The sequence below is a fragment of the Neomonachus schauinslandi genome, chromosome 5, assembly GCF_002201575.2.
Source record: "Neomonachus schauinslandi chromosome 5, ASM220157v2, whole genome shotgun sequence".
Classification (NCBI taxonomy): Eukaryota; Metazoa; Chordata; class Mammalia; order Carnivora; family Phocidae; genus Neomonachus; species Neomonachus schauinslandi.
Window position 1 is genome coordinate 115,035,866 of NC_058407.1, and position 22,526 is coordinate 115,058,391.

Sequence of the window (22,526 nt, forward strand, 5' to 3'; positions counted from 1 at the left end):
TAAAAATTTTCTGTCAAAATTAAAAAAATATATCAGAATACCACATTTGACTAATTTTTATGCTCTAGTCACAGAGTGATACTGAATAATAGAAACTTATTAGCATTTCACTAAATTTCTTCAGATCATTGTTACGAATAATAAAAATACAGAAACATTTTAAAACAACATATTTCAGGCTTAAAATGGTCAGATTAACATAATTATAGCCTTAGGTGGCCAACAGTGGCACATTTCTCATTTTCATGAGAATGCAGAGGTTCTCCCAGATCGCAAGCTAATAGGCTCCTTGGTCTAAATATATACAATAAAATCTAAAGCAAATTTCCGAAGCATTAAGATCGGAACCCTGGAGATATCTAGTAAGTAATTTGCGCCGCAGTGGCACAGAGTTTTTGTTTTGCTGTTACACAGCTGCTAGGAAATATATTTTTAGATTTGCTTTTAAAGGCAAGCAAAAATGGTATCCACTGTGTAGATATGTATCCAGAATGTTCCTGCAGTCTCTACTGCGAGGAGTCCACCATGTACAGAATGTTCTCTCCGTCGCCTTCCTTCTTGTAAGTCAGTGCAAGGAACAGTCCTAGATGCTCACTCTAGACGAAGCTATCAGACCCTGACCATGACACCCAAGGCTCTGGAGGCTTGCTTTATGAAAAACATGCACTGAAGTTTAAACAGGTCCCTGCTAATTCTGAATTACCTCATCATTGACATCGTTACGATTTCTTATTGTTGTTTGGGTTTTTGTTTAGCGGCTCTTCCTGTAATATCAAGGGCAAATGAAAATGTACCGGTTCAAAGAGTTAAATCAGAACAAGGAAAAGCATGAACTTTGATTTCGCAGGAAAAGAAAAAAAAAAGTAAAGAAAGAAATCAAGTACATGTGTCGATCAACCAACTGAAGGAAACATATTTTCTGTATTTCAGGAATATGGAGTGAGTTAGTGCTGCCCCACGATGAGAAGGCATCCTCTGGCTTAAACACACATTGGACAGTCACACCTTTTATCTGGAGAGGCCTCAAATAAATAAATCTGCACAGAAATAATTAATGAACAGCTCTTCTTTTGGGCCAAAAAACAAGGTGCTGGAGTTCTTGAGAAGCCTTAAACAAGAATTAGTTTTGATTCTGATGTCGAAACGGCTCATTTTTCTCAGTGACACAATCTTTAATGACATTTTGCTCTGTCTTCACAAGTCCCTGACTAATCTTTTGTCTTAAAGCCTTGGTTTTTACACTATTCACCACTTTGGCCATTTCCTCACACCAACTGTGTTATTACGCATTTAATGGTTTTTTTTAAGTCCAGTTTAAATTGACATTTTTTCTTTTACTTACTGTGATGAAGCAGTAATATTCATTAACTCTCAATTCTTTGTGCTGCTTACTTCTCTATTACTCATGAAGACATTACATGATTATTAAAATTTAAAAACCCGTTTTTCTACATGCCACCGAAAATCACCAGTTCCGAGTGAAAAACAACTTTGAAAGTCATCTGAGCAGTAATATGTTAGTGTTTCAAGCAACGTCATGGCAGGGGCCATTTTCCTTAGCATGGAGGCTGACTTTTAAAAATGATGTTATAATACTACACAAGCCTTTTAAGCCAATATGTATTGTTTTATTCAAAGCATCTCATAATTTGAAGCAGCTGCTGTTTTTCAGTTGACTTGATGGCTTATTCTCCTTCAATAAAAATACTGGATCATCTAAATCTGGTTAGTTCATAATCCATTTATTTTTGGTCCAGGCCCATGCATTTCCAATTAATGAGCCCTGGTCCCACTATAGACATGCGCTGCGATGGAGAGGAGGTGAAGCCCAGCTTTATTCATCTACAACAATGGCTGGCTACGAGAAGGCAGACAGATAACGTTTTCCGAGATCAATCAAGTGGGACCCAGAGGGGCCAGAACGAAAGCAGGGAAGCACTGGAGATGGGCAAAGGCTGGCCTGAGGGACAGGCAGGCTTGGGCTCTGGCCCTATGTTTGTCCCATCCTTATTTTGTGATCTTGTCATCCCAAGTCATTCCAACCATGCTAGGCCTCCTGAGTCTCACTGACAGGCGAGAGGTTATAAAAGATGATGTCTAGGGCCTTCTTTCCACCTCTGAAACCCCATGATTCTAAATAAGTCAGGCCTGTTTCTTGAGGTTGCACCAACTGGGTACCCCCTAGTCACAAATGTACAGTAGCAGACAGAGTCTTGCTCCTGCAAATTATGCGCACGCAAAGGAATCGCTGACCTGATGGGGAGAAAAACAGGGCAGAGAGGAAACATCTTACCACCAGGTGATATGTACCTTAAAAACATTTGTCTTCTCTGTAAAAAACTAATGTGTGCCCCCCCAAATAATTTAAATAAAAGTAACACATACTCACCTGAGAAATTTTAGAAAAAGTGTAAAGAGAAGAACAGTCACCTGGAAACCCTCTATAGGGCAAGATCCTGGACAGAGGGAGCCTGCCTGAACGGGATCAGAAACAATTTCTTAGAGTCTGAGTTACCTCGATGGGGACCCACAGAGAAGACAGAAAAGCAAAACCCCAGGAAGAAAATAGCATGTAGGTGCAAGGGTTACAACCTGAAAATACCAGGACATATGCTCCCAGTCAAAGGCAATTTCTGCTAACATGCGTATTTACAAGAGCCAAGAAAAGGGATGTGGTTTGGATATCAAAGGGCAGGGATTGTAGGGTAAACCTCTCCCGAACTCTCCAGCACTGGCACAGAACTCTTTGGGAATGACCCCACTACCTGCCAAAGGAAGGTCCTGTTCCAATGGACTTTCAGTTGAGTTGGCTGTTCGCCAGCCCTGGATTTTATGCAGAAATGGGGTTGGACACTAGCTGTGTTGGTCCTAAAGCCCAAGCGCAGGGCTGCGATGAGCAGCTGTATCTCCTGTTGACTCTGTTGGCAATAATTACGTCGCATCACAAGTCACTGGGATGTTTCTGTGGCCGAGTGGATGCCTCAGTCTCCGGGAGGGGGTAGGGAGAGCCCCAGTCCCTGGTCCCGATGCTAGCTCCACTAGCTGTGCTAACTCCAGAACCCTCCACCTTCGACGTTATTCCATGTTCTTCCTGTCCTCCTCCCAACGGCTCCGCCAAAAGTCTGACAGGCTGGAGCCTGACATGTAGGCAGTTCTCTATTCAAAGACATTTTCTCACTTCCAGATCGAGCTCACGAATAAGCTCCCTGCTCTGGGGCCACGAAAACAGTTTTCTAGTGACACAGCACATGAAGCAAAGAAGGAAGGAGCAAAGAGGAAAGGGTAGTTTGCCTAAAACTCTCCCCACGCTACGTACTGTTTACCATTCTCATTTCACGCCGGGGAAGTTGTCATCAAGTCTCTGGAAAGACAACCAGTCTGATGCTAGGTTTTGGATGCTACACTGTATCTCAGCCAACCAACCAACCAATCAACCAACCAACCAATCAACCAACCAACCAACCAACCAACCAAAAAAAAACCCCTCCAAAAGTGTACAAAATAATTTCTCTTGAGTCAAAAAAGCATTGCTTATTTGTAATTATTCCTTTCAAATTAAGTTGTCTGTATCTGATTCCAGACTTGGAGTTCCTGGCTACTGGTAAGAGAGTTGGTCTGGGCTTGAACTCCAGCTTTGCCACTTGCTACGGTGTGATCTTGTTACTTAATTTTTTGGCCTCGGTTTTCCAATCAAAAAATGAGTCTAATTGTACCTATGAAGTCGAGTTATTCTGATGACTACATGAAATAATACATATTATTGAGACCACATTAGATAACAACTTTTCATGCACATGAACTCATCTCCGAATTGGGATAAAGCTATCCACAGGAATATGGATAAGCAGATCCATGCACATGTGAACCTTTAAAGGGAAACAGACTGATTTAAAAGGACACTGCTCTACAGAATTCCTTTTTAAAAAATGCAAAATATTGTGACCTAACTATTGCAAGAATAAGACAAAATAGTCATCTCAAGTACATATAATTTCTGCCAAAGCCTTTTTTCAAGCAGTCATTAAGCCTGATAAAATAGGATTATATCTGTTATATAAAACTGTAGAAGTTTTAAATGTTACTCATAAAGCTTACAATGATATTTCGTTTTAAAAAGTCAAAACCGAGACACAAGAGCTATTTGTAATTTAAAATTGAAAGTGTTTTTCACAAGGAAAAAACAATAAATAATTTTCCCTAGGATGTTGAAGGACACATACTCAGGTCCCCCTCCTACTGTTATCACATCTTCAAATTTTCTACATTTGTTTCAGAAACTAAATGTGAAGTCAACATCTTCATGAAAACACTGAAAATGGTCACAAAACACATACCTCAGTGAGATCTGCACTAGCAGATAATGCTGACACCTTAAATCCTTTTTAAATTATAAGGTTACACAGAAACTATCACAGGATTTATAGATGGAAGACAGCCGAACATAATTTAAATGGCTTTTTAAAAAACAGACTATCACCAATCACAAAGAAGTTTCCTTCTAAGCAGTGTGTTAAGAAGTGAAAATTAAAAACCTGGAATTTTAATTCCTCACTGAATTGAACTGAAATACGGAAGACCTGACTCAGTTGAAGGCAAATGTCCCACAGCATGACAAAAACAGTCTGAAAATTGTATTTTGTTATAAAGGTACAGTTCTTACCTTACATCTTCTGTGACCCTTTCTCTTCTAGAAGAAACTTTCTAGACTTGCAGAGACCTTGAAACCACCCATCTCTCGAAGGCTTCCAGCTCTGCCTGTCTTTATGGTGACTAAATGCAAGGCTTGGGGTTTTTTTTTAACAGAAGGAAGCTTTTAGTCAAAATATGTGGTTTAAAGGAGCAGTATCCACCCTTGTTAAAACCATTTCACGGACATTCAGAGGTTTTGTTTCTACTCTATGAAAGTTAAATCTGAGTAGGAAGGCATTTTTCCTGTCCCGGAAATCAGCATAACTAAAACCAATGCTTAGCTAACGAGAAATGTTTCTTCCATGTGTTCCGTCTGGCAGAAACTGCAAGCCATATCAAGGAAACACGTGATGTTTATAAATACAATATGGCTCATGTTGTCATAACCTCTCAATGACAAAAAAAAAAAAAAAAAGTGCACGGAAAAGCAAGAAGCCACACAGCAGGAAAGATGAGATTTGTATCACTTGGAAGCTGCATATCAGATGTGCGTATATTAGCCTTTCTTGCTTCTTAGAAAATAAAATAAAGTCTAACTGGAAGCAGCTAGGGAGGGAGAAAATATCCCCCGTGTCCTGGATAGCCACTGTATTCAAATGTGTTTGCCTCGCTAATCATTTCAAGACGAGTAATTCCTTACCAATGGTAACGTAAACATCTTTTTGCCTGTCAGAAAAGCATGATATAAAGGGGGCATAATTAGATACATCACTCAAGTGAGTTCCCTTGTGTTAACTCAAGCAAATAATAGAATGGAGGCAAGGATTTCACAGAGCCTGGAACTGATGTGGAAACATCCAGATGTCTGTATCACGACTGGTTATGCACTTGTGGATTATTGACTTCGGACCTTCTGCTGGATTCGAAGATGTGTGAGGGCAGTTACCACACTTGCTCACTATTGTATCTTCAGAATCTTGCACAAGAGCCAGAATCAGAGGAAGGGTGCGGGAACATAATGTTTGGGTGAGTGAACCGGTGAACCTCGGAGCTATGTTAACTGGTCTAAAGTCATCAGTCCTACTTTGTGAGTTTGGAGTATTTGGAGTATCCAATAGGAAAACACTGACTAAACTCAATCTACAAGTAAGATTTGTCCAACTGAGTTATAAATACAGCAAAACAAGATCTGTCTTATTTAATTTAGTATCCAGAGGTTAGCTTACTTTGTACCACAGGTGAATTTAACTCCTGAAAAGAAATTTTTTAAAAAGCAGATATGTATGCTTTTCTGACAATCACTTGTTTCAATCTGACCAATCTGTTATTCTCATCTTAAACTTGAGGGTTACTAACTGCTGTAAAGTTATATTGCTAGGATGGGGAATTTGTTAGGACAGACAGATATTCTTATTTCTCATTTTGGTCAGGAACTACCACTGAGATAAGCTCGGGAATGTGTTGCAAACTCAAATGTTCACCATTTATATTTACAAATCATTGTACTGATCTCAGCAAAGAGGGCATTAACTGAAAGTTTGTGACAGGAAAAGCGCTGAAGCTGAACCTCATTTTTATCCAGACAGTTAAGGAGAATTTCCTCATTGTTGGAGGGAAACACAGGGAGCAGGAAGATGAACTGAATGGGAACTTCACCCCAAAAGAAGCTAAGGGTTGAAAAGGAACTGAAGGTGTGTCCATGGCAGGCAGGAAAAGGTGAGTGGGCCAAGGGAGGGAGGTAGACAGGCGAGGTTCTGGGGAGGTTCAGAGAGGCTTGGAAAAGGGAGGAGGTAAGGAAGTCTTGATGAAGATGGTAGCTTTTGAATTAGGTCTTCACACATGGGTGGAACATGGACACTGACGATGAAGGCAGCAGAGTGGGGAAGGACGGTCATGACCACCAAAGGGAGCAAGAAGGCCAGTTCTTGGAGTTGGCCTGCCTGGCTCCCAATCCAATTCCACCACAGAAGAGCTGTGTGGCTTCGAGCAAGTTCCCTAACCTCTCTGATCTTCAGCTCCCACATCTAAAACCGGGGATAACAAGAATTCCCCTCACACTGGGTTGTTTTGGAAATCAAATGAGAATGAATACAAGCACAATGCTCAGTGCAGAACCTGGCCTGGAATTGGTATATTTTGAATGTTAGTCATTAATACCACCGTCACTGGTGGTGGGTCAAGGAGAAGAACTGTGAATGACTGAAAGAGGATTAGCTAGGAGTATTTCCAGAAACTTCCATTTCTATGGGATTGTCTTCTCTTCCATTTCTTTTTATTTTATTTATTTATTTGAGAGAGAGAGAGAGAGCACAAGCAGGTGGACGGGCACAGGGAGAGGGAGAAACAGACTTACTGCTGAGCAGGGAGCCTGATGTGGGACTCAATCCCAGGACCCTGGGATCCTGACCTGAGCTGAAGGCACATGCTTAACCACCTGAGCCACAGAGGCACTCCTCTTCTCTTCCATTTCTATAGGGTTACTTTATCCCTCCCCAAATCCCAGAACCCTCCTCTCAACCAGAACACTGCCCCATGGAAAAAAGAGCTCTAAGGCATAGACATTTAGATATACATACTAAATGACATATACTTCTTCTTCTTTCATTTTTTTAGGGGGGGGGTTGGAGGTATCTTTTTAGCCCGGTCAAAAGAGAACAAAATGGAACAAAGTTAAATATAAAAAGCTGCTATGAAATAGACACGTAACAGAGTTAAGTGAAACAAATATTAAGAAAGGATATTTTATGGGCTCTAAAATCTCATTAGGAGCATCATTTCAAAACTTGAAAAACTTTAATAGAAATATCAAGGAAGGGAGGCTACAGCTGAATAGAGAGAATCAGAAAGAACTGGGTTCAATTCCATTGTCTGACATTTACCAGCTGCGTGGGCCTGGGAAACACTCATTGCCCTCAGCTGCATCATCGATAAAAATGGAGTCAGTATACCCCCTTGGTGGAGTTATTGGCTAATCAGTATGTAATAAAGTATTTAACACATTGCCTGCTGTGTAGATACAAAAAGGGCTGTTATCTTACATCCAGAAAAACAATGGTCTAGAATGAATACTATTCGTACTCTGCCTCCTGACTCCACAGAGAAATGAATAGAATTCACAGAAATTATTACCATCTTGCCCCCCCCGCCCCCAAGTCAAAGTGGAGCATCTGACAAAAAAATGAAAGTAGGAAAACCAAAAAGAGAGGCCAGGAACGAAGCCAACACACAAAATACACGCTGCGAAGGCCTATACGCTTGTTGTGGGCGGGCCACACATTTAATTCTAAGCTTTAGAGTAGCAACACAAAGAGGGAAAATGATCACTTTCAAGATTCAAAGTGTCCATATGACAGAAATAAACCAGGAAAAGTGCAACTATTTCTGGTGATGAGAACAGAGGTATTTTTACAGTGGGTTCTCGTTAATGACGGAAAATGAATAATACAACAATCGCGGCACTATGGTTTTAGTAGTCCGTGCGTGCTGGGTTTACGCTCACCGTGGTTAAGACGTTGCAGCCGACTTTGGGAGGGATACAGAGATGAACACGAGACGGTTTGCACCTTTGGAGAATTTACAGTCTTGCCGATGAGATGCACATGCATCTAAATGGTTATAACACCAGAACAACATGCCACATGCCCCCAGATGGGAAAGATGAATTCTGCCAGAGCATTAGGGGAAGCTTCGTTCAAGTAGGTGGTCTTTTATTTGGCCTTGAAAACAAGTTTTTATGTTTTATCATCTCGATATGGAAATTTTCAACCACTCGGAAACAGAAGAGAAAATCTGATGAACTCCCATCATCCATCTGTGACATTTTTCCGCAGTTTACCAATTTTGTTTCACCTATGTCTGCTTTTTTGGTTTACTCTGTTAGGATGTTTTTAAGCAAATCCCATTCATCGTGTCATTTAGCCTCTAAATACTTAGTAAGTCTCATTTTGCAAAACATAACCACCAAGCCATTATTTTACCCAATGGAATGACCAGTTATCCCTTAACATCACCTGATTCCTTTTTTCTTTAAAGGTTTTATTTATTTATTTGAGAGAAAGAGAGAATGAGTGGAGAAGGGCAGAGGGAGGGGGAGAAAGAATGTAAAGCAGACTCCACACTGAGCACAGAGCCCAACTCGGGGTTTGATCCCATGACCTCAAGATCATGACCTGAGCCGAAACCAAGAGTCAGACACTTAACTGACTGAGCCACACAGGTGCCCCAACATCACCTGATTCTTAACCCATGTTCAAATTTCCCAGAGTTTCAAAGATGTCTTTGACAGTTGGTTGTTCCAGTCAGGATCCCAACATGGTGCACATGACCTGGGAAATGTACAGTGTCTCCGCCCACTTTTTTTTTAGGCCAGCGGTTTATTGAAGGAATCAGGCAATTGTCCTGTTGTATGTTAGATGGAAGGAATTTTGAAAGGCAGATCTGTGGGGAGGGAGAAGGCACTTCAGAAATCCGGAGTAAGAACTGTGAAGTGGCTCTGCTTGGGTGCTGGGATGCAGATGATACTGACCATCAGCCTGTGCTATTCTTTGTGCTTTGGGATGATGGGCTTAGGGGGATGGCTTGGGAAGCAGTTTTTGGACTGGGGTAAGATGAGTTGGCAGCCTGGCTAAAGGCTGTTGCATGACTGATAGCTAGAAAAATACTGAGTGCTAGAACTAGAGCAGCAGAGCAGTGTTGCTAAGAGCCGGGAATCTGGAGCCCACCTGCCTGGGTTCAGTCTCAGCTCTGCCACTCTCTAGCTGTGTGGTCTTGGGCAAATTTCTTAACATACCTAAGCAACTGTGTTCTGAGCTGTCAACAGGAGGGCTTATACTAATACCTGCCTCAAAATGTTGACTTTGGGATTAAATGAGATCACTCATAAGCGTGCTTAGTAAAATACTCAAAAAAGTTAGCTGTCAGGAGAACAGTGTTGCAGGGATGGCAGAAGGGGCATCCGTTAAGAGGCCTTGCCCAATGGCCTGGACCAGCTCTGGTGACTGGGGGATGTGTTCAGAAACAGGAGTTAGGCAATCAAAGAATCACTGATAACTCAACTATTTAAATCTCTTCTTCCCCACCCCTCAAAATGCACACACACACCCCCTATCAATGTCACTCTACCTTGTCTAAACATAGAAAAAGCAAGCAGGAAAGGGACTTTAAAGAAAAAAAAAAGATTAGAATTTTTTTTCTTCAACAGGATACAATGGAAACACTGGAAGAATATCCATGTGGAGATAGCCACTTGGAAGATGAACATTGGGCTCTTGAAGTCTAGAGAGATGGCAGGGCTGGGGTTGTAGTTTCAAGGGTCATCCACATTGATGTAATGGTCAAGTCAGCGGTAAGATAAAAACCACAAGTGTAGGGATGCAAATTAAAAAAAAAAAGCAAATTGAAACACACACACGCACACACACACACACACACACACACACACACACTGGTGAAGTCCACCTGAGCACACTGACGACCATTTAGGGGCAGGAGAAAGAAGACTTAGTGAATGAACCAGGCTGAGATGTGTTTGAACGTAAGCAAGGCATTTAGAAATGGCAGTGTAAAGAGAAACCAAGGTTTCTAAGGAGACCATTCATGGGTGTCAAAGGCAGAGCTGAAATAAAAGAGGTCTGGGAGGCAGAGACTGATTGTGGTATCAGGACGTAATTTAAGATGGACGGCCAGGTCTGGGGGGGGTGTTCTGAACGCAAATCTGGGAGCTGTACAAATGAAAGACATACAAGAGGGAAAGAACTGAATGATGGGAGCAGAAAATCTCAGGAAGTCATCTCAAAGTGTGCTGGACGGTGGAAAAGCCCCCAAACTGTGAGAAAGCCACTGGGTTTGGTGAACAGGAAGTCCCTGGTACCCTCTGAGAGCCCCCAAATGGAATGGCTCATCTCTGAGTTGTACATTTGTGAGTGACAAGCCCTGTGAGTGCATACATAATTTTGCAAGAGGGCCTCTTCCATATGGTGAGCTCAGTCCCTTGGGAACTAAATTTCAAAGCTACTATCTAATTTTGTAAGGAAACAAAAGTCACGTGATTAAATTAGAGCGGGGAGATTTGCACCCACGTGCAAAGAATCAGGAGCCGGGTGTGCTCCGTTCCAGAAGAGAACCACAAGTCTCCGTCCACAGACGAACCTCCGAAGGGCTCAGCTAGATGCTACCTGAAAACCTAGACACAGGTTTTCCCCACCAGGCACGTATTCGGTGCAGGTTTTGGGGCCCACAGCCTCCAAGGTAATACTTTCGTCTAACAGGCTTCCTGAGTAACACCACTGCCATCATTAAACTGCTCTGGTGAACTGACCACTGTAGATTCAGAGTCTCCCATTTTCTTTGGTTTCACAGGTTAAGATCTTAAAGGCACTGTTTAAGGACAGTCTCAGAGGCCACCGAAGAGTTCCGGTGTTGCCATTTTTGCGTCTCTGCTCGATCCAACCAATGTCTTTCCTGCTATGCGTGTTTACGGGTAACGAGTGGGCAGCAGGACGGGCTGTCCCAGGCTGCGTCTGGAGGCTGGTGGTTGAAGGCGAATAACATCAGGCGTGGGGCTGCGTCCCTGACTCAAGCGAGTAATTATCAAATTCCTTCACGGCCACGCGCACATTGCAAACACACGGAAGGAGGGAGCTCCCCTAAACCCACCATGTGGCTTGGTTTAGTCTACAGCCATTGATCCTTGCTCTGTTCTCTCTTTCTGTTGTTCACCATAAGTGATGGGGGAATGCAGCTGGGCTCCAGGCCGGGCTCAGCCAAGCCTCCTTCCCTTTAAAGGCAAGGCAGCTACATTCGTGGAGAAGGAGAGAGAATTTCAACCTCCACAGCCAAAAGGTGAGGCTGAAGGAGTGCCATGTCTGTTAGCTTCTGGAATCTGTGACTAGGGGCCAAGTCACAAATTGCAGGCATGATCACACCTCGTTGGTTTTAAAAACCACATTCTACTTCTCGTGTCTAAGTAGTCTTCTCGGAAACCTAAAAGCGTGTCTAGGAGTTGGATGGTGAACATTTGTTGTCTTGTCATCTGGGGACAACAGCTGATGTCCTCACACAAAAAAATGCTGCTGGAAGGAGGCTGTGGGCAACACAGAAAGATCGCTAGGGTCTGGTCTAAGAGTAAAAGCAGAACAACTTGACTAAAACCCATAGCAAACGTTCTGAATTCTAATAGGCTTTGTCCATATGGTTGATATTTGAGTCTCTACGTGCACACTGCTGGTCCTAATGTCGGTACCACATCTGCTTAAGAGTTAAAACAGGTGTCCTCCCCAGCCATAAACAAGATTTTCAGAGGCGATGCTGGGGCCCCCGTGTGGGCTCTACGTAACAGAAATAGATCTCTGAGCGCTAGACATACCAAAAAAATAAAGATATCCAGGAGAACAAAGACTCTTAAGATTGTCATTAAGAAAGAATAACGAAATAATAAAAAGCGAGGGTCCTGTAACACTCAGCCCATGTTTCATGATCAGCATGACTCAATCTGTCTTCACGTGGTGCTGGTTTACATTTAAAGTGTAACTAACTAAAAATAAGACTCAAAATCCTAGATTTTCTCAAGTAGCAACACAGCCTTCACTTCAAATCACACATCATTTCTGACATAAAAAAAAAAAAATCAGCAACTGAGGACGTAAGAGGCCTTTTCCTCCCGAAGTGTGGGCTCTGATCCCACAACGTCATCACTCATATTCCAGTCTAGAATTCCCTAGAAATTCTTCCAGCACTTTCTATCAGACCTCCTGGCCTCTTGGTCCTAAACTCACACACCGTGTAGGGTAGGCAGAACAATGGTCCCCCAAAGATGTCTGCTTCCTAATCCACCGAACCTCTGACTACACAAGGAAGGGGGATTAAGTTGCTCATCAGTTGACCTTAAGATAAGGAGATTATTCTGGGGCACTGGGTGGGCCCAGCATAATCACAAATGTCCTTAAATGTGGAAGAGGGAGGGTTAGAGATGTGATAATGGAAGCCGGGTGAGAGAGATGCTATTTGGCTGAGTCTGAAGATGGAAAGAGGGGACCGCAAGGCGAGGGACCTGCGTGATCTCTTGAAGCTGGGGGAAAAAAAAGGAAACATTCTCTCTAGAGCTTCGAGAAAGGAAAGCTGATGTTCTGCTGCTGACCCCCTGAGTTTACAGCCCACTGAGGACCATGTGGGACTTCTGACCTTTAGAACTGTTAAGACAGTAAGTCTGTGTCATTTTAAGCCAGGAAACGTGTATTAATTTGTTACAACAGCAATAGCAAACTGATACATTCTGTCCGGGAAGCAGCGACAACCTCATCTCGGGAATGCAACTACGATGCTAGGCAATGCCTGGGCTTCTTTAGCAAGAAGACCTATTCATTTACTTTTCTCCTAGTTAAACTCCAGCATCCAGCAGAGTGCTAGTCCTCAGAAAGGATGGTTATAAAATGGTGCAGCATCGTCTAAATTTGTGTGTGTGGTGGGGAGGAGGTACAGCTGGAGAGGAATAGCACTATTGTTAGAAACTCAGTCCCTTTTTTAGCGAACCTGCCTTAATATGACTTTAAAAATCTGTCTTTTCTGTTTCCCTGTTCTTTTCTCTTCAAAACACCCCTGGGTGCTTTGAATGTTTGGATAATCTTCAGAGATGATCTAAATCTAGAGAATTTCAGCTGCCACATCGTGCAGATTTTTGGACAATGCCTTCGACGGGATTCAGATAAGGTTTGATAATATTTAATACAACAGTCGTGAATTAGAAGGTGAATAATTTAGTGAGAATGGTAGGGCTTGCTTGGAAGAGCTGATGTAAGAATATTAATAGATTCTACATGGAATCGTACATGGGGATTTTGTTGTTGGTGTTTGTAAGTTAGTTTTGTTTTCATTAGAGAAAAAACAGCAAGAGATCCTCTGAATAAGTTAATGCATATGGACCAAGGCTGCTTTTAGGAAAAAGATTTTCAGGATCCCCTTGGAGTGAGGACACAACTCAACTCCATGCTTAGAGATAAATGAGGATGCATCAGGCCCTATTTCAGCCCATCTGCCCCAAATATCCGGGAAATCTGATTTCTTTACCAAGGCACAAATCATGAGTCATCAGACAAGATGAGCGGTGAGAAGCCTTGAAACCCGGTGGTGGGGTGTGACTGCATCAGGAGACCATGCCAGAAAAAGGGATGGCCTGACCTATCGAATACAATTAAAAATAGAACAGGAACACTTACCCTCATGTCTCCGTTCACAGTTTTCGGTGTGTGGCTGAATGCATGTGCGGGGTCCTTGTTGTACACTTTGAGGAGCGATCTGTCCTGAATGTTCCTGGAATCAAAAACATCAATGACTATGGCAGATGAAAGGAGCCTTACTCTGGCCATTTCTTTTGCCTGCCCTGCAGAATCAGGTAAAAGACACCAACAGACAATCCAACTGTTGTCAACAGTCAACTGGGCAAAAAGTTCTTTCACCATAAAATGGGCAAAAATAAATAAGGAAAAGGAGAAAAGTGACTCCAGCTTTTCTTGCCTGTTTTTGTTCCTCAGGAAAGTATTTGTCTTTCCCTGCAGCCCTCCACCCACAAATATCGGTTAGCGTGGACTTTCTTTCAAGATCTGAGCAAGGAAAGCTAACACTTTCAGGGACAATAAAGCTCCAATCCTTACACGACGTTCAAAGAGATTCGGTTAATATTTAAATATTTAATAGTTTACTTTGCCCAAACACCTGGTTTTCTGCTTATCTCATGAATGCACACAAAGGAAAATGGTTTTTCCTTCAAACACTTTCGGCAAGGAACAGAAAATGTTATTTGCAGTCCAGGAAGAAAAAAAAAGTACCACCAAGATCAAAACTAGCATCTTTACAATGCCTTTTTTCTCCTTCCACAGTGGCTATTAAAAATACTCATCTACATACAAGTGGGCTGACTGGACGTGCAGAGTGTTTAGAAGGAATAGCAGCAGATCGAGTCTTCTGCTTGTCTGTTTCTCCTTCTGAGCCCGGCATTTAGAGCCCGGGAGTCAGTCATACCGCAACAAAGGACAGAAGCCCCACATCTTGCTCAGAGCCTACCTTAGAATTATTTAAGAGCACAGGAATGTCTACGAAGTCCTTCTCCCTCCACATTCAGCTTTCATCAGCAGAAGGGCCACCCCACGCACTTTCAGCCCCGTCTACACTGCGTCCTTCCAAGGCCGGCGCGCGGAGCTCGGGGACGTGTGTGCAGGGAGATGCATTCCTTTCCTCCAGGTGCAGCCACACGTTCTGTGGGCTGATCACAATCTCTGCGATTACTGGGTTATGTTTTGTTTTAAATGGAGTGGAGGATTCTTGGACTAGTCTTGCTTCCCTTCTTTAAGTATCTGTCAGTAATGGCTTTGAAGCAATGACTAGCCCAAGCTTGCAGGGCTGCTCCAGACTTCAAGTAGCTCGTTACGAGCCAGCGTAAGGGGGAGCATGCAGCCCTTGTTATTAAAGGGGCTAGCTTACTATGAAGGCAAGAGCTCACAGAAGGTGAGGACATGGGGATTCACTAAAGGGACCCCCCCCCCAGCCCCCGCCGTGGCTTTGGGGGGGGCGGGTTACAAGTGACAATATGAACAAAATGAAAACCTTACTTGAGCAGTGAACAAAACTTAGTGTGACTCTAAAGGTATTAAAAATACATGAAGTTGGTTTATGATTAATTTAGAAACAGGCTCATCCAAGATGAACCAACAGTAAAGGCCTAGATTGCATTTACCATGGCAACATTTACAACACGGAATTTTAACCTGAACGCTCCGTAGCATTTCCCAAAGGAAAATACGAAGAACCCAACCGAGTGACGAAATAGTTAAATGTTTAACCAATACACTCTCACTTCAAAAACATTGGATGTGAAAGGAAATTTGTCTCTGGCTCAGAATATTGAAGCCATTGTCTTCAGTGACAATCTACATGGTCCATTTTTGGAGGGGAGAGAGATAATCTATATAATGTTGTTGGTGAAATTTATTCTACCATTCATATAAAATATAACTGAGACATTTTATGCATTAAGCAAAGAGACAGAAGAATTCTTTGGAAAAGACAGACATAGGATCACCTAGCATAAACATTATATTCATCACCAAATAAAACACTTTATCCACTTAAATATTTTTAGATCCATTTTTATAGGTAAATCAAAATACTGAAAAGTAAAATTAGCGACAAACTTATAAATCGATGACTTTCCCATTAAACATTTTAAATTAGATTTTAAAAAACGACCTTCACAAATGTAAACATATTAACTGAAAATTACTGACGTTGAAAGAAAGGATCCTGTCTTCTCTCAAGCACTATTTTCATCTGTTTTATCAACTGACTTTGCATCAAGGAGAATCATCTCAGTTCGAAAGTTGGGGGCACCTTTTCCCCTTTGTCATCCCTCCCATTTCTCTCTCTGCAACTTCCTCGTGACACTCGGGGAGAACTCGTGAAGGGAGCCCTAGCAGTAACACTTTGAGGTTTGGGAAAGGCTCTAGAAAATCATGACTCTATGCAATTTAAAAATGCTTGCATGAAAAAAATAAGTAAGTAAAAATGTTTGCATGGGCTGCAAGACGGTGGGGTCCAATTGTTCCTAATAACCTCATCAGGCTTGAGCTCCATAATCAAAAGTCGCTTTACGTAGTTTCATACGGATTTATTATTACCATTTCTCTCCAGTCCTCTCACTGCAAAACATGGAAATTCAAGAAGATAGCTGTAAAACAGCATGCCCATGTGAAAACACTACATGGGGCTATATGACCACAAACATACTCCTTAGATAAACAATGTGATGACTTCATGTTTAAGTTCATGCTCTGTAAATTCCATTCTTTTTTTTTTTTTGTGACAGGCTGATTAATAATTTATTTCAAAAAACAAACATGAATTTTCTGATACCCATGAATATTTAAACACGCTTTTTAAGGATGTAGCACCTGTTCCTTAGGGCACGCGTCAAACTACGAAAGCCCTAAATTACTCGTATAGCTTGGCACACACCTAAATATGTCATTTGTGATCATTGTGAGGTATTTATCAGTTGTTCACATTTGTTATGCACTGGAGGCATACTGTTTAAAAGTGGTTTCTGTTAATTTCCTAATGAAGAAACAGGGCATCCTGCTCTCCCCTTGGGGAAGGGATCCCAAAGTCCAAGTCGTGGACCAGATCAGTTGGGTGGGAACGTTCTGAGGGGATAAAAAAAAAAAAACTTTTCACAAAAGGATGTGGACAGTCAGGTCTGGGGCTGCGCTTGGAAATGAAGTGGCTGTGGGATCTTGAATAAGTCCCTTAACTTTTATGCATCTGAGTTTCTGGTCCCATAAAACGAAAGGGCTGAATTAGTCACTCAATACTTTTTTAAGTTCTAAAATGTCTAGGAGCTCTACTAGCGACGCCTTGTTTGTGCTAATTCAAGGCTGGTTTGTCAGGCTGTTTGGCTGGGAGAGATCGGATGGGTCCCGTCTGCTCTAGACACAACACCATCATGGTGGATACAGATGCTTTTATTTCTGTGCCCCCTGCAGTAGCATGAATCCACCTGGCCTCATAAGAGGGTACTTTCTCCTAGGGGCCCCAGAGAAAGCCCACCTAGAAAGTGAGATTTTTTGGTAAGGCCAGCTATTTAAGGAAAACTTAGAGACGGAGAATGCTTCTCAGCCTCTTCTCTTACGGACAACAGCATAGGGTTCCCTGCTTCTACTCTAACCTGTTGGTATAAATAATGGCCCAGTGGGATCACTACCTAACACGTTCACAGTCTCTGAGGAAAAAGCACTTGAGAAGGAACTGGGAAAGTTCCAGTCACAAACGTGGCCTTATGATGTTGATCAAGTCTCTTCACCACCTTCTGGGCCTCAGTTTCCCCAACTCTTAAACAGTGGATTGGTTACTTCTTATATTCTTCTCAGAGGTAATAAGCAAAGATCTATGTGGGAGAAGTCTGTCCTCATTTTTGTAAACCAGACCTTGTAAATGGATTATAGAAAAACAGATCATGAATTCACACCGGGGTGAGATAAGCCTGCCAATCAGGGTAATAGATAGCTGTGCTTCCTTCGTGGGGACATGGAGAGATGAGGACTCAGTACACACTGTAGCAATGCTAAATGCAGTATGGTGGACACACACACACGACATAACTACCTACCTTACATCATTTAGTTCATAATAGACATTTCTGCTTTCATCTTTGATGTAAATGGCGACACTGGGCGATTCTAGCATTTTCATGGTGAGCTGCTGTGGAAAGGCACTTACAAAGAGAGCACGGATTGTGTCTGCACTTGTGATTTCATTCGGCATCCTGAGCTGCTTGGTTTCATCTCCATACTGGAGATAGAGAACCCCTGCACGCAAAATGAACACAGTTATCAGTCCCAGATCAAGACTCGTGCAACACGCAGCAAAAGCTTACCCACTTCTGTCTTAACATAGGCAGCAATGGTCAGGACAAGCTTGGAAAGCGTGTAACAAGAGATGTTTGTTTGGAATTTCCAAGGAATGCACTTTATTAAGGTTATCACATGAATACTCACTTTTATTTTTTGGAGTCCAGGTTAAAGAGGCTAATTTCCAACTATTTTAAAACCAAAAGGACAAGAAGCTAACCTCTGGTAGCCTAAAGCAAAAGACAATACTTTATTCCCTTGAAACGTATATTTAGGAATTTGACCCCATAGGGTGATTTTGCCCATGTTTTTCATTAGCTAACAACACAATCATTATAGCGATGGGTAAGCTATATAGTTTAAGTCTTTATAGTCCATTCAGAGACATTTTAAGTGGAAAGGCTACAATATTTCTGTGGCTCTAATACATATTTATTGAATGTTTATACCAAATGAAACTATCTACAAGAAAAGAATCTGACACCGCAATGTTTCAGAAAGAAAACGGAACAAGTCAGTTACATAAAGAAAAACAGAAGCATAGTATTGTAGAATTTTAGAGTTCCGGGGGGTATATGGCTTTCAATGAACCATACCGCCTAGTATCCATGCCCCTGGGGAGTGTAGTCCCTTCCCACATTGACTCTGGGGTTGGCCATGTGACTTGTTTTGATCAATGAGATATCAGCAAGTAAGATGCAAAATGGAGGCTTGGTAAGTGCTTGCACCCTAGACCGTGACCTCTTGATGTGTGGTCTTGGATGCTTCCTCACAGAACCAAACTTCTGTGAGTCCATCTGAGCCACATGAGGAGGCCACATGAAGAAGAATGAAAGCCCTGACTGACGGCCCCCACTAAGCTTCCATTCTATAGCCAGCACCACTGGCCAGTCATGTGGGTGAGCCACCTTGGGAGGAGAACCCCCAGCTTCAGGTGACCTGCCCCAGCTGCCATCACATGGAACCAAAATGTGATGCCTCCTTCCAAGCCCCGCCCAAATTACAGAATAAAGCCAGTAAGTGTTGATCTAATTCATTATGTTTACGGTCACTTGTTATTCAAAAACGTATAACTGAAACAGGGTATCAAAGATCCTGACATTTAATTCGAATCCACTTCTTGTGAGAATCTGCTGAAAACAGACTAATATCACTAGAGTAAGCTTTGGGAGGAGAGACTCAAAAAAGAATAGAATATGACTTCTGGTTACAATAAGGCAATTTATGTAATAAATTTGTCTCTATCTCCTCCTGAAATTCCATTAAAGTGACAATGAAGAATAAAAAAAGCATAAATCAAAGAATTAAAGGAATGAGAGAGGAAACAGTACCAGACAAGAAAAGGCCGACACCTGAGTCTTCAAGGGGAGAACTCCAGATAAAACATGCAGGGCTAGGGAAGCTCCAGAAGCAAGACACCAGATCCCTCTGAGGGGAGCAATGCAGACTGAGTGGAAACCATGAGGCCTGATTGAACCTTCTTTTCCAATGGGGCTGCAACCTGTCCAAAGCTTTCTATCCCACTCAGCCAACTGACTCTCCACATCCACAGAAGACCAAAGAGGTAGAACCAAACAGACTAGATTCTGGCTCACCAGGCACAGGGCAGGGTGGGTGAGGTGCCTTCTCACAGAATGTTTGCAAAGGGGTGGCCCTCAGTCAAGAAACTGGAGGAACCCCTCTAGGAAAGCTGACTGGCCTGTGAGAAAGGACCAATAGATTGTTGAGGGTAACGCTCAAGTTCTGTTTGATCCTCATTGTGAAGTGGCCCAACCCATATATGAAAGCTTCCAGTGAGTATGACCATGCCTCACTCACGCATTTGCAGACTACCCAGAATTTACAGTCGTTTCATTCAAGTCACTAACATGAGACACCAAAATAAACAGAAAACAGAAACTCAGAAATGATGAGAGAGCCCAAGAAAAGGGAAACATTTGGAGAGCAAGAGCAAGCTCTGGGAATCATGAGAGCAGGAATTAAAAATTCAGGAAGGAAGAGGGGTGCCTGGCTGGCTCAGTTGGTAGAGCATGTGACTCTTGATCTTGGGGTTGGGCGCAGAGTTTACCTAACTAGAAAAAAAATTCAGGGAGGAAGAAAAAGTTGATGAAATCTGAGAAAGTGGAGCAAAAAGACAGGAGAGAGTGAAAAACAATAAGAAAAACAATTTCAGAGAATTGCTTCAGAGCATCCCAAGTATTACTAATGGGAATTTGGGTAAAAGAGATCAGGAAAAACAGAAGATTTACAAAAAGCATTATAAAAAAAATTTCCCCCCAAACTGAAGGGCCTAAGATCAGAGACTGAAAAAGTTTACAAAATGCACAACATAATCAGGCTGGTCACTGAGGCATCCAGATGGCAGCGGGGAGAACAGAAGATCCTCCAAGTTCCCAAAGGGTCAGGCAGAAAAGTCACAAACAAAGGAGTGGGAGCCAGAAAGGCATGAGTTTTCTCAACAGCAACCCAGAGACCAGAAGACAATGAGAAATAGCTTCGAAAATCCAGACGGCAATATTTTTGATCTACATCTATATCCATCCAGACCATCCTTCAGGTATTGATGAAAGTCGGCTTCTCAGCGAGGCCTTCCCTCACTACCTTTGTCAAAATTTCAGCACCCATTCTTCCAAATACTTCGTACCCCCCACTCTTGTTTCATTTCTATTCCTCAGCATTTTTCACATATACTATAATTCATATTTTAACTCTTGCTATTGCTTATCATCACTTTCTTCCTTTAGGCTGTAAGCTTCATGAGGTCAGGGTTTTGGTTTTTTTTAACTTTTTTGTTGTTGTTGTTCAACTACAGTACCCTGAACACCTGTAGATACTACTTGTTACACAGCAGGATTCTCAATAAATGTTTGTTGAGTGAATGAAAGAATGAATGATTTATCAGTCAGCCAAAAGGAGTGTTCATTTGGGGTCTATCCAAGCTACTTGATACAGCCTGGTAATCCTGTTCCTGATTTGTATACACATTAGAAATACTTTCTGAAGTGGCTGTTTCCTTGATTGGAGTCGTCCTTTTTTTTTTCTTTTCTTTTTTTTTTATTATGTTATGTTAATCACCATACATTACATCATTAGTTTTTGATGTAGTGTTCCACGATTCATTGTTTGCGTATAACACCCAGTGCTCCATGCAGTACGTGCCCTCTTTAATACGCATCACCAGGCTAACCCATCCCCCCACCTCCCTCCCCTCTAGAACCCTCAGTTTGTTTCTCAGAGTCCATAGTCTCTCATGGTTCGTCGCCCCCTCCAATTTCCCCCCCTTCATTTTCCCCTTCCTACTATCTTCTTTTTTTTTTAAATATATAATGTATTATTTGTTTCAGAGGTACAGGTCTGTGATTCAACAGTCTTGCACAATTCACAGCGCTCACCATAGCACATACCTTCCCCAGTGTCTATTACCCAGCCACCCCATCCCTCCTACCCCCCACCACTCCAGCAACCCTCAGTTTGTTTCCTGAGATTAAGAATTCCTCAGATCTGTGAGGATGTGATACATGTCTCTCTGATTGTGGAGTCATCCTTTTGCACTGAGCATAAGCAGCTAAATTTCCCCTCGGAGGAAATTCGGATCCTCAGCTTCTTCAGGGAGCTAGTTTTTCAAAATATCCACGCTGTTACACATTCCTCAGACTTCAGAAAAATCCTTTCAAGTCTGTCTGATCACAGATCTTGCCAGTTTTTGCCCCAAACGGGAGGTGTGGGGACTGTCCCATGTGACTGGTGATGCCACAGCTAACGGCCCAAACCACTCTTGAGGTCTGGGCTCCGACCATGCCTGGGCGAGGCCCCTGCCGATGGGCCACTTATGGCCTCACTACCGCCAAATATCACAGCCTCATTCACCCAAAGGGCCTGGGTTTCATTCCTGCATCTGCCTTCTTTGCATGCGTGTGCTTGAAATAGAATTTGTAGGCTCTGAGTGAAAAGAAAAAAAAAAGGGCCGAAATCACGGTTACCTCAGGGTCTGGCTGGTACAGATGCCTGCTGGGTACACAAGTCCAGTTACAGATCATGAAAATCCAGAGAAGATGGGAAAGATGCCTTTACGAACAGAGGAGAACAGTCTTTCTACACTTGCTTCAGTTTGCTTTCTCAATTCTGGAGAGGTATTTAGAAATGCTTAAACTCAGAAGGAAATCTCTTAATATATGATGGTGGTTTATTGGCTCAGTGATGGGATTTAGTTTGCTCTGGCATTCTTTCCTAGCTCTGAGTGGTGCAGCCTGCTCCAGATTACAGGGGAAGTCTGGAGGACTTTGGCTCATACACTCCTTTTTTATGAAGAAGGGAAGGGGACAGGGAAATGCATTTATAATGTCTGCTATGTGTCAGAAACGGTATGCATGGGTTTCATTAATCAGCACGGCATCTCCTGTCAGGTCGGTATTATGGCCCCATTTCACAGAGAGGGAAAACAAAGCTCAGAAGGTCCAAGTAACTTGCCTAAAGTAAAAGCTAGTAGATCGCTAACTAGCTTATATA

The 22,526-nt window shown here is 42.4% G+C and overlaps 1 protein-coding gene across 4 annotated transcripts in view; it reads right to left on the bottom strand.

Annotated features, from left to right (window-relative positions):
- The window catches only part of KIAA1217 (KIAA1217 ortholog), a 285,820-nt gene that overhangs the window by 77,765 nt on the left and 185,529 nt on the right, over window positions 1-22,526 (bottom strand). For all 4 annotated transcript variants that reach the window (XM_044915528.1, XM_044915530.1, XM_044915529.1 and 1 more), the window contains exons 4-5: window positions 17,780-17,978; window positions 13,839-13,932 (exon numbers count right to left, since the gene is read on the bottom strand). In XM_044915528.1, coding sequence (XP_044771463.1) covers window positions 13,839-13,932; window positions 17,780-17,978 — 293 coding nt within the window. The remainder of the gene's footprint in view (window positions 1-13,838; window positions 13,933-17,779; window positions 17,979-22,526) is intronic.